Below are 12,593 nucleotides of genomic sequence, written 5' to 3'. Positions count from 1 at the left end.
TACATAAACCTTTAAGTGTGGATGTTCCTGTGTATTTCACTTGTTCAACAGAGGGACTATTTTTCATATCCAACCAGTAAACCCATGATGAAGGTAGAATGCAAGCTAAGATGAAAATAAATCACAATCTAATGTACACACTGTGAACATGGACTTACTGGCAAAAGTAAAATTGAGGACTGTAATATTACAAAGCTGAAAAGTTTTTTAGTTCTACCAATAATGAATAATTTTTTTTAAGAAACCTACAAAATACAACAGTAGTCTGTAACTTCTAGATTTAGTACAACAACATGAATGCTAAGTACGGAATGTAAATGTCAACTGTTTGATGTTGAATCTTGTACAGCAGAAACTGTCCTTAAAGGGGATAGAGCAAGAATAAGCAGTAATTGGAATATTTTGTGTTTCTTTTAATTAAGATTCTGTTCCTCTTCGTTTAGGCAATTGATAGTCTGTGCTTTAGCTGTTCTAACCGAGGAACGAAAACCTTTGGAATGTCTGGATGCATTTGGAGCCACTGGTAGTGTATTGTTCTGCACTTTAGTTTACCTGGTGTTCTTTGCTAAAAGTGATGGTCTAATTATTCTGTTAGCTTCTTGAGCACCCGAGGGACAAAGAGTAGGACATTAAATTTTTGAAATAAATACTTTTAATACAACTGTAAAAATCTTGATGATCACTCTAAGTAGGAGAAATATTTGCTGTGTTTGCAGTTAGCATTCAGAAATGAAAATTTTTGAATTTTCATTGTCTTTCTGTAAAAATGATTTAAAAAGCTCTTACTCTTTTATATGCCTTTAATAATAATGTGATAATAATAATAATGTTCAGTGTCCAGAGGTTTTACACTAAATATCTCTGGGCTGGTTAATTCCCTTTCAGTGAGTGATTTATAGTTAAGCTATTATTTTACTACTATTCTGCTGCTTTTATGTGGAAGAGACGGTAAAGTTTTTTTTAATTTGTAGAGTGTTGTCTTCATTCTTGTTGCCACTTTGGGGATTAGTTGCAGCTGCAAAGATAGACGAAACATTTTCTGTCTCTTGCTCTGCAGGTATAATGGGATTACAGTGGGCAAAACATCTGAGAAATTCTGTGAAGGTCACAATTAATGACTACAATGAAAATTCTGTGATGATGATACAGGAGAACTGTCATTTAAATAAGATGAAGGTGGTGACGAACAGGGAGGTTGGTTGTGGTGAAGAAAACTTGCCTGCCATTGAGGTGACAAATATGGATGCCAATGTCATCATGCACTTGAGAGCATTTGATTTTATGTAAGTGGCGTTTGTTCTTTAAATTGTTTTTATCAAATCCTTAAGTCAAGAATAGCTCTGATGTAAAATGTCCAAAATGGCAATACTGTGCAAAATACAGCATTTGTCAATATAAATTTGCCCAACTTTTTCATTTCATGAAAAACTTTGAGACACATTTTAAATATTGTAAAAAAAATTTAACTGAGTAAAACTTAAGTTTTCCAATATCTAAAAATGAAAACAATGTTTTATTTTATACCCTTTCCTTAACATTTAAAACTGGAGTAAGTACTAGTGAAATTTCAGTGCAGATAAAAGTAAGATTCTGGTTGGAGAAACCATCTACCATTTATTGTTTAATTTAGGGTGCAATCCTAACCAACTTTCCAGCACTGGTCTAGCCGCAATTCAGCCCCAAAGTAAGGTAACAAAGATGCCCTTACCTTGAGGAGGCCCCCTTGACTGCCTCCCCACTGCAGGGTGCAGCGCATGCCGCATTAGCACAGCTATGTCAGTGCTGGAATGTTGGTTAGGATTGCGCCCTTACATAGTTAACAGCCCAATATTAGCTGCGAACCACCCCCACCAATTCAGCTGCACCAGCCGAGTGCACGCTGCATCTTGTGGGGGTGCAGTTGCAGAGGTCTCCTTGAGGTAAGGGAGTGTTTTGTTCCCTGGTATCGAAAAGGAGGCATTTCTGACAGGATGGGAATGCCCTTGCGCCCCTGACAAGGTAGGGTCTGCTGGCTAACAAAATCTCCTTGTGCCAAGGGCTGACCATTAGCTTCAGTTTGACCCTACCTCACAAGATGTAGGGAATTGACTGAGAGAGCACTGTCTGAGGCACTTTTAAAGTGGGAGAGAAATAGCCGTTTTTGTCTCCTCCTTCCTCCCGAGTCTTTAGTTAGGGAGGGACCTTGTGGAGGCAAGGAGATTGTTTTTTAGGCTGTGGCGCAGGCTCAGCATCACAGTTGCTATTGGAGCCACGCCAGAAGTGGTCTGGTGATTAAGCCTGTCCAACAAACAGCAGGGGCGAAGTAACCTGTGAAGTTCTGTTCCTGGTATAGGAAAAGCTGAATTCTGCCCACCACATTTATTGCTCAGGTAAGATAAGGAGAAGGGGTGTTTAGTTAGGGTCTCCTGGGGATCATTCTAACATCTAACTTTCAGGAGATGAATATTGATGCAGTTTGACTATGAATGTGGATGCAGAGGCTGATGTGGCTCGGTTACATGAACTGAAGCTAACAGTCAGCCCTTGATGCGAAGAGACTTAGTTAGTCAGCTGATCCTACCATGTCAGGGGTGTGAGAGCATTCCCATCCTGCCAGGAATCCCCTTTTTCCCACACCAGGATCAGAACTTCACAGATAAGGAAACTTCCTTTTTCCCTCACCTTGGGTCAAGACTTCTCTGCCCCATTGGGTCTCCTTGGATCTACACCAGTCATTTTACTGGCATAGGTCTGAGCAAAGTAATGGAGAAGGAATTGGGGAAGGAACAGGCTAGGATACTGGCATAAGTCACTGCCACTGGTATCTACCCCTTTCTGCCACCCACCTGCCCCCACCTTGTCAGCTTACCTTTGGTCTTGTGTGTAGCTGTTTGTGGTGTCAGTTCTGAAATGCCTCAGGTGGTGTGCAGAGTGCACTGCTGAGTGGCCATTTACGACCTCTGTTCCACTGCTGTAAAGCCTAGTTAGGACTGGGCCGTAACTCTTATTGAAATCACTGACATTTTTGGTACAGTTATGATTCAAATAAATGAAATTTACTCCCAGGTAAGTATAGAACTGCAACCTTATTTATGTAAAGGATAAATGGCTCATTGAGAACAGATATCGGACCCTTAAGGAGGCCATAGCAAGTGACTGTCACTGTTTTTCAGGCACGGTGTTTGTCTCTGCTGTGCCAAGCCAGCTCCTGGTTTTCTTGAATGAATTAGAATTGTTTCAGTCTGATTTTTGGCCTGGAACCGAAACTACTTTGGTCACCTTGAAGATGTTCTGTGCCAGGAGATGGACAGGAAGATTGCAATTCTGTTTTTGCTGGACCTTGTAGCAGCTTTCAGTACAATTAACTGTGGTTTGCTTTTAGACTATCTAGCTAGAATATGATTAGAGCAGTGTTTCTCAAACTGTGGGTCAGGACCCACTAGGTGGGTCACGAGCCAATTTCTGGTGGGTCCCCATTCATTTCAGTATTTTTATTTTAATATATTAGTCTTGATGCTCCCATGGTATGTGACTGCATTTTGGGAAATGTTACAGACCTGTACTTTTAACAAGCTAGTATGTATATTCTTTTCACAATGACAGTAAATGGGACTTACTCCTGGGTAAGTGTGGGTAGGATTAGCAGCCTAGGATTGTTAACAATTGTCCTGCCTGATGATGTCACTTCCAGTCATGACCACTTCCAGTGGGTCCTGACAAATTATCATTCTAAAAAGTGGGTCCCGATGCTAAATGTGTGAGAACTACTGGACTAGAGAGTACCATTTTGTAGTGGTTTTGGTCATTTCTGGAGAGTAGGTCTCAGAAGGCTGGACTGAGGAACTACTGCTCCATCCCATGGCCTTTGGCATACAGAGTGCCGCAATTTTCCATCTTTTCTCCTTGCCAATGACATCTAGTACTATATTTTTTTTTGTCTACTCCTGGATCTAGTTCTGGGTGCCCAAGTAGTAATCATGACAAGAAGCACCTTTTACCAATTGCATCATGTATGCCAGCTGCACTCTTTCTTAAGGAAATAGGATCTGGCCAAGGTCATTCTTACTCTCATCTGGATTCTGGGGCTGCCCTTGAAGACAGTCTGGAAACTTTGATTGGTCCATAATGCAGCTGCCAGGACTCTGTTCAGGGACAGTGAATTGAGCTTTTGTGTCAATGCTTTACCAACTTCACTTGTTGCTAGTGTCCAATTCAGTATGCTGGGTTTGATCAATGAACCCCTCCAGAATCTTGGATCAGGATATCTTATCCTCACATATGAACCTATCTGAGCACTTTATTACTGAGACCCTTCTGTCTGCTCCCCTGCCAACAGATATGCAGTGAGCATACGGGGGGGGGGAGTGCCTACCATGTGGAATAGCTTCCAAGAGAGATCCTCCCAGCCCCTTCATTGCCTGTTTTTAGGTGGACCTTAAAAATGTCACCATCCCCTCTACTACCACCACCACACTCTAATGACCTCAGGGGAATTAAAGATCTGATCTTTCTTTATTTATTTTGTACTCTACTGTTGCTTTTAAGGTTACTGGTTGTTTTGTTCTGCTTTTTAAAATTACTGTTGTGATTTTTTATTATTTAAATGCTGTGAAACATCTGACTGTATTTTAATATAGAAAGGTGGGATATAATAAAAATAGAGTAAACAATTATGCTATAAAGCTCTTTTCCTAAATTATTTGAATAATTTTTTTCTTTTCTCTCTCCTGCCCCATCCCACAGACATCTGGATCCATTTGGATCATCTGTTAATTTTCTTGATGCGGCTTTTAGAAATGTAAGAAACCTTGGAATTGTGTCAGTCACATCAACGGATATCAGTTCTCTCTATTCAAAGGCTCGGCACGTGGCTCAGCGTCATTATGGCTGCAACATTGTCAGGACAGAGTACTACAAGGAACTCGCTGCTAGGATGGTAGTTGCTGCTGTGGCAAGGTACTGTTTTAGTTTTAAACTGTGATTGTTTTCAACTCTGGCACTGAGTGATTTCCGCATTGTATATGTGCTCTGGATTATGTTTGGATTTATCTACCTCAGTATTGTCTACACCAGCACTCCAAACCATGGCCCAAGTTCCACCAGAATAATCATTCCAGGCACAGTGCAGTGATGATGAAGCCTTACCATTCTGTCCTGCAGCCACCTTTCTTTTTACCATGTGGTTTCAGAGCCTCACGCTGGAGAGCCACTTCCACTATATATCACTTCAGAAGGCTCTGCGCCAGCATGAAGAAAGGTGACTGTAGGGTGTAATGGTAAGGCTTTGCTTCTGCCACGCCTCATTATTCTGGCACACTGGATCTGGCCCACAGGCTGGAGTTTGGAGGCTCCTGGTCTACACTAACTGGCTGTTGCTCTCCAGGGTTTCAGATGGGTCTTTCCCAGCCACACCAGAAGATGATAGGAATGGAATCTGGGGCCTTCTGCATGCAAAAGGGGGCCCTAAGATTAGTTAACAAAGAGCAGAACTGAGTCTGTTCTTCAAGCAAAATAAGCAACTTTTATTCTTGTGTATAGGAGGGGGGAGAGTGCGAGCCTGCAGCTCCTTTAGTCTTCTTCACATAGTGCTTTTATATTACATCTGGCTTGGATGTCTGAAGAACTATGAAAGCATCTCAAGCAGTGAGGAATTATACTCATCCGTGCAAGAAAGGAATATTCTTGCATCCCTACATCTTACATCCAGCATTGCCCTATATATTATTAAGCTTAATCATTACTTAATACTGCAGATGGGAGTTGACATAGCTACTTGCTTCTCTATATATCTCCAAAAACCCTCTAGTTTTATATGTGGAGGGAATGTTTTTATATGAAGAGCATTTAATCATGAGCTCCTACAGGTAATATGAAGCCCAGACTCAGGCTTCCTACCTCAGTGAGGCCTGAACCACACTTCATCTGAGATGTTGTTGTGAAGGATTTTTAGTCACAAAATTCTAAAAATTCCCAGAGTGAAGACATGGAATACATCCCAGCTTACTGCTGCACTCGCAGAAGCTCCTTCTATGAGCAGTAGGAGGGTTGCACTTACAGAAGGGTTTGTTCTGTGAGCAGAAGGGGTCTAGCATTAGCACAGCATTCATTCATGATCCCAAAGGATCTCCTCTATGGAGAACTCGTGCAAGGAAAGCGCCCTACAGGTAGACCACAGCTGCGATACAAGGACATCTGCAAGAGGGATCCGAAGGCCTTAGGGATGGACCTCAACAAGTGGGAAACCCTGGCCTCTGAGCGGCCCGCTTGGAGGCGGGCTGTGCAGCATGGCCTTTCCCAGTTTGAAGAGACACTTTGCCAACAGTCTGAGGCTAAGAGGCAAAGAAGGAAGGCCCATAGCCAGGGAGGCAGACCAGGGACAGACTGCACTTGCTCCCGGTGTGGAAGGGGTTGTTGCTCCCGGATTGGCCTTTTCGGCCACGCTGGACTCTGTGCCGGGGCCACCTTTCAGAGCGCGATGACATGGTCTTTAGAGACTGAAGGTTGCCAATACATTCATGAATGGAAGGAACTTCTATGAGTGTAGTGATAAGCTGGGATTCAGCCAGATGTACTTAAAAACTATTGTGAACAACAGTTTTTTAAATGTATTTGGAATGAAAATCCTGTTTTATATTCAAAATCTAGTTTGATGGCCTCTTAATGGCAAAGTGTATTGAAATGGAAAAAAGAAAATAAGGCTAAAACGTCATTCCATGAAATTGATTAGTACGTGGAGATTAAAGCCCTGGGGATGCAAGAATTCACGGTCGGAGACATTCTGAAATTAGGAGTTTTCCATGTAGAGTCAAATCTATACACGTGTTTGGAAGAGTGGGCCTTTCCCTGCTGAACTATATTTGATGGTATATCTTTTTGTAGAGCTGCTGCACGATGCAACAAAGGCATTGAAGTTTTGCTTGCAGTGGCTCTTGAACATTTTGTGCTAGTAGAGGTGAGAGTATTGAGAGGACCTACTTTTGCTGATGATACTGTCAAGAAAATTCGATATCTCATCCATTGTCAGTGGTGCGAAGAGAGAGTATTTAAGAAAGAGGGCAACATGATAGAAGGTACCTATGTTTTAACTTAAACTACTGTGAGTTACAGCTCATGTATCGGGATGAAAACAGATCTTTCACAATTCATGCATCCCCCCCCCCCAGTTGTTGAAAAGTTCGGCATAATTTTACTCTCCCTTGCTCCAAGCGTACGCAAGTCCCCCACCTCAGAGTTATGCTCCAAGCGTACGCAAGTCCCCCACCTCAGAGTTATGTTTGCAATAATTTTTGTGAGGTACATGAAGATGTAGCTGGTTCAAGGTCTACCACTGAGCTTTGCAGCTGTTCTAACCTAGAATTCTGCCATCCTAGCACTCTAGGCAGATAAAGGGCGCAAGCCTAACCCACTTTTCAGCACCAACATAAGGGCAATGCAACATACATTCCCTTACCTTGAGGAGGCCTCCATGACTGCCCCTCAACTGCAGGATGCAGCACATGTCTCACTGGTACAGCTATGCCAGTCCTGGAAAGTTGGTTAGGATTGTGCTCAAAGACTGCCTACTGTCTTTATTAAGCTCCTCTGAGATATAACAAAGAGAAAATAAACCCAACTGGTTCTTTCATAATTTTTTTTAACCTTGCTAAAATCTCCCATTCTTTTCTGAAATGGCACCTACATGTGATAACACCCAGATTCATACATTCTAATGCCAAAATAGCTTAGAGCAGCAGTTCTGAAACTCTGGGTCTAGGACCCACCAGTGGGTCATGTCCCAATTTTTGTTGGGTCATGAAACTGACAGGGCAGATTGTGCTATGTGCATCAAGGGTGAAACAAGTTGCTACTGGAGGGGGGAAGCATTTTTGCCTAGTCACCACTATAGCCATACTCCTTGGCATTTATAAATCGGGCAGCAGCCTCTAGGGCCTCTAAGCCAGGGGTTCCCAGACTTTTTAGAGCATTGTTGAAAGCAATTGATAAGATAATTTTAATTGATAATTCAATTGATAATTGATTTAATTTCCCACTAATGTTCATGATTTTTGAAATCACGTTTCAGACATTTGTTTATAAAAGAAATATTAATGCTGTTTTATACAGAGAACCCTTATAAGCAACTCCCATGCGACTGTCACAGCAGTATGACAGGGAAGACAGCAGTTGAGCTTGGTCCTTTGTGGTAAGTTGAGTTTCTTGATCCTAAACTAGACAGGTAAGTATGTCTTAGGAAACACTGACAGTTGTGATGCCAATTCTATATCTGGTAATGTGATGGGTTATGTCTGCTATGTAAATACAGAAATAGATATTTAGATATCCCAGATATTTTTCAAAAATAAATTTCTATCCCCCTGATACTTCAAAGACTTGGAAGACGGTCTCTGCAAGGGTTGTGAAATGGCCTCTCAGATGAGGCTCACCACAGCTATGTTGGTTTTTACACAAGGGTGCAAGACCTGCTTATTTAGGAGGGCATTGTAGAATGAGGTCAGTTAACTTGAGTATTTAGTGCCTGCTGCTTTTGATACTGTGTGTTTTTTTCAACTATGTTATGATTTTAATGGTTGTGAGTGGTTTCAAGTGTGGAATGATCCAAGAGTAAATGCTTTAAGTAAATAAGTGAAAAGGCATAGGCTCTGCCTGCTGGTGTTGTCTCAGTGTGACTTAAGAATTTTCAGTAGCCATGGATCAAGAAGTCGGCATCCTGCAGTTTTGTCCTTGATTAGAAGTTGTCATTAGATACTATTGTCAATTTGCCCAGTACCTTTTCTGTACCATTACAAAGTAATCATTGTTTCTGAAAAAGCTCTTCTATTTCTGTTGGTAGAAGTAATACATCAAACCACAGCAAATGCCTATCAGCAAGCCAATTATCTTCCTATCCTTTTAGTTGTGTGTTGTGTACACATCTTGCAAATTTAAGGCATACCTACAATCCACTTTGCTTTTATCAGAATGCTCTTCTGCTTGCAGCAAGAATACTTCCCCCACCACCACTCAGTTCACATGAGGGTGGGATGTCCCAGGGAGAAGTGAAGTGAGTTAATGCTAATGTACTACTAATGTAGTTGAATGGAACTTTTACATGTCTCAGAAGGGCCATAGTCTCCTCTCTTTCTTCTAATTTGATATTTTTGGTTATGCAGTTCCCCAAGATGCACTGTCAATGCTTCCTTAAAGTGCTTTAGTGTTTTTTTTAAATAGCTAAAGCAACTCGGAATAAAGGCACTAAAAGTAGGCAATTTTTTTGAATCCAAAGAAACTTCAGCCCAAAATGAAATTACCTCTCCTATATTTTAGCCACGCTCTCTCATGGCAACTTTGGCTTTCATAATACTAGATTAAATGCTTACCTTGCAGCATAACTGAATTAATGTGAAAGTAGCAATACCATTTTCTGTCTTTGGTGGTTGAATATAATTTATTTTCTTGTTTCAGAATTATTTATAAAAGAATGTAATTAGTTTATTAATTATACTATCAAACATGCTTTTCTGTTTTTTTTCTAGGTCAGGATCCCTCTTCAACACTGGATTTCTCAGAAGAATGTTGTTTCGAGCAGACCAGTATGATTTCGATGACATCCAGACACTTCTAAAAACAGTAATATGTGAAGCCGAGTGCACAACACGTGAGCAGTTTTTAAGCCAGCATCCCAGCAGCCACAACAAACAAGGTGAGAAGATACAATGACAAGTTGAGAAACTGGTGGTGGTTCAAAAGGAAGCTCTAAAAAGCAATTGCTGAATGTTGTAGTGAAGGGCTTTTAATGTATAAACACGTAAGATTATTATAGTTTGACTGAAGTGTTTCATGTCTAATCTGGTCAAAATGGTTTTAGCTACTGTGGTAATGTTTCTCATTTGAAATACATGCTTTGACAGCTCCAGTCTCCAAGTAGTAAAAGATTATTTTGTTGACTAATACCTCATTCTACCTGCTGAATAAGAGGTTTGACAGCTGCTATGAAAAGGTGACATGGCCACAAAGTAGCATACTTTTAGACTGAAGAGTAAAGCAAAAGTGTTGCATCTTACTCAGCAGGATGCAGCAGAGTACAGTTGTCCCCAATATAATTCCCCAGTAGTTTCACTTTAAATGCAACATCCTGCCTCTGCAAGCATTTTTAACCCCTTTGAAGATCACAATGTGTGTCAGTTTCTAATCATGTTACAGAAAGCTTCTTGCTCAGTTTTCAGCTTGAAGTAGGAATAACTTGGCCCCCCTGAGCATTGCCTGTGGGTTTTTCATCATACATTGTTCCAGAATTCCATGTGTCAACAACAGCTATGGTTTTGCCATGGAGACCACACATCCCTCTTTCTAGGAGCCTGAAAGGGAGAGTAGATTCATTCTCATGGGCTTCCAAATCAGAATTCCTGTTTCTGCATAATAACCTCTCCCAGAAAGTGGATTTCAAACAAACCCGGATCAAACAGAGTAATATTGACAGGAAAAATAAAAGCTAAACAAGCACTCCAGCTCATAGTCACTAGTGAATTACAGCGACATACAGTGCATTGTCACCAGTGCTACATAAACACCTATCTCAGTGTCAGCAAATTGAAAACTATGACAGATTTCAGTATGTGCCATAGCACTCAGATATGGTGAATGACTAACCGATACAAACTAGGTCATGTAACTACACTTAATCCTTTGGTTATAATGGTACAGGTCCAGCCTATTTATGCAAGGATTTTTTATACATGGATTTGACTCAACACAAATGGCCACTGCAAATTAGAAGGAATGTGCTGATCCCTGGAGAAGGGAAAAATGCACCCCTTTAAAATCAGTTCAAAAAACTGAATAGTCCTTTAACAATAGCCTCCTTAATGAGAGAGAGGGCACTGGCTGACAATCCATCAATCCTTCTCTCTCCAGTGAACCCCGCCCTTCCCCCTGAGCTTTCTAAGTTCTTGGAGGACTGATTGATGGATTGTCTTCTTAATGACTCTTATCTTGCATCACAAAGGTCAGCAAGGCTGTTTTTAAATCACCAGAGCAAAGAAACTTTGTTTTTTAAATTGATTTGCTATATATTTTTTGCCATCCAGGTGAATGCTTGGAACAGAACCCAAAGACAGCCTGTATTCTTCCAATTACTCTAACATTCTGTAGCCTAACAGTAAATTTATTGAACACCTCCAAACAAGGTGGTTGTTTCTATATACTCCTGGGACTTTCTAGGTACTCAGAAGTAGATTAAAGACATGTATCCCCAAAAAGCTTGATGCAGACTGAGTATGCTCTGAAGACAAAGAATGTCGGTGTGTAAAAAAAAAAACAGAACACTCGGGGGGGGGTCCCCTTATGCCTTAAACTAAGGCTAGGCATTGCCGGGGAGATAACACTTTGTTGCGGGTCCTCTTGTCTACCAATAGCGAACTTGAGTGGTTCTGTGCCTTAAAGATAGTGGTTTCTACTCCCCCCCCACCCAAAAAAACCCAGCCTGATTGTACTTAGTGACCTCCAGGACCTACAAAATGTTGAAGTGGGTAGCTGAAGAATATCATTAGCAAAAGATGGGGTGGTTGTGGAAGAAATCAATCCACTTGAGTCTAACAGCCCAAAGTGGGCAAATAAGATTGAAGAGATGCAACGTTTTGTTGCTGAGCCCCCTTAGAATTCATTATTTCAAAAATTTGTTTCCTTGTAATGACCAAAATATAATTCTGATTTCCTTGTATTTTAGAAGAGTGTGGTGTGTTTATTAAAATACCAGATGCTGCACCAGATTACTACGTTGTACATGGTAGGTAGCTGTTAATCTGGCATAGTACCTGCTATGCAGGATGTGGGACTAAAGATAATATAACAAGCTAGTACTGAAGTGTTTATTTATGAAGGGTTAAAATTTTTCCACTGTATGATAAGCTAGGTGTAGTGGAATCGAAGGAGATCTGGCGAGGAGGTAGGATGTGGTGTTAGCAGTGGCCCCTTTAAGGGTAAGGCCTGGGCATTCAGCAGAGAGTGTACTGCACAGCTGCAGCCACTTGAAGGCAATAGGAGCATAAAAGCACCTGATGAAGGCACAGTTGGGTGTGGGTAGTAGGAGGAAAGGGTGAGACTGGAGACATGGACTGATGAACTAATTGCTAATGGATTACTGGAAATGCTGGTGGGTAAATGGACTGGAGACTGCTGGAACAGACTGCTGGAGACAGAGATTGGTGTTTGGCTGCCATGCACAAGACCTGTGGTATAGCAGACCTAAAGTGCTGCTATAGTGGTGGGCAGAAAAGCTGGAAGGAGGACCTCTGCAGGTTGAACAGGCGAGCTATCCTTCTGGTGGGGTCCAGGGTCATTTTTGGAGAAAGAAAGGGGGTTAATTAGCTTAAAGTGGGCATAATTCTCCAGGCGGAACTTGGACTGGAAATCTGGCAGAACACTAGGTCACACAGCTCAGCTTGTCTGGATTTTAGAGGTTTTTCCTTGGGTGTTACTGCTATGGCATTCTTAAACCTTTCCTATGTTTCAGGTAAGAGAAAGAGTAGTGAAATGAGCCATGCTGCAACAAAGCGACAGAAGAGTAATGCTGAGCATCCTGCCTTTTATTATAATATACACAGACACAGTATTAAAGGAATGAACATGCCCAAGTAAGT

General features: G+C 41.4%; 1 protein-coding gene across 1 annotated transcript in view; it reads left to right on the top strand.

Annotated features, from left to right (window-relative positions):
• The window catches only part of TRMT1L (tRNA methyltransferase 1 like), a 29,573-nt gene that overhangs the window by 14,929 nt on the left and 2,051 nt on the right, over positions 1-12,593 (top strand). The window contains exons 8-15 of the mRNA XM_066622797.1: positions 444-523; positions 1,058-1,283; positions 4,723-4,935; positions 6,859-7,049; positions 8,083-8,161; positions 9,492-9,658; positions 11,681-11,740; positions 12,467-12,587. Of these exons, the coding sequence (XP_066478894.1) occupies positions 444-523; positions 1,058-1,283; positions 4,723-4,935; positions 6,859-7,049; positions 8,083-8,161; positions 9,492-9,658; positions 11,681-11,740; positions 12,467-12,587 (1,137 nt within the window). The remainder of the gene's footprint in view (positions 1-443; positions 524-1,057; positions 1,284-4,722; positions 4,936-6,858; positions 7,050-8,082; positions 8,162-9,491; positions 9,659-11,680; positions 11,741-12,466; positions 12,588-12,593) is intronic.

The sequence above is a fragment of the Tiliqua scincoides genome, chromosome 4 (assembly GCF_035046505.1).
Source record: "Tiliqua scincoides isolate rTilSci1 chromosome 4, rTilSci1.hap2, whole genome shotgun sequence".
Lineage (NCBI taxonomy): Eukaryota > Metazoa > Chordata > Lepidosauria > Squamata > Scincidae > Tiliqua > Tiliqua scincoides.
This window is presented reverse-complemented; position numbering and strand designations above follow the sequence as displayed.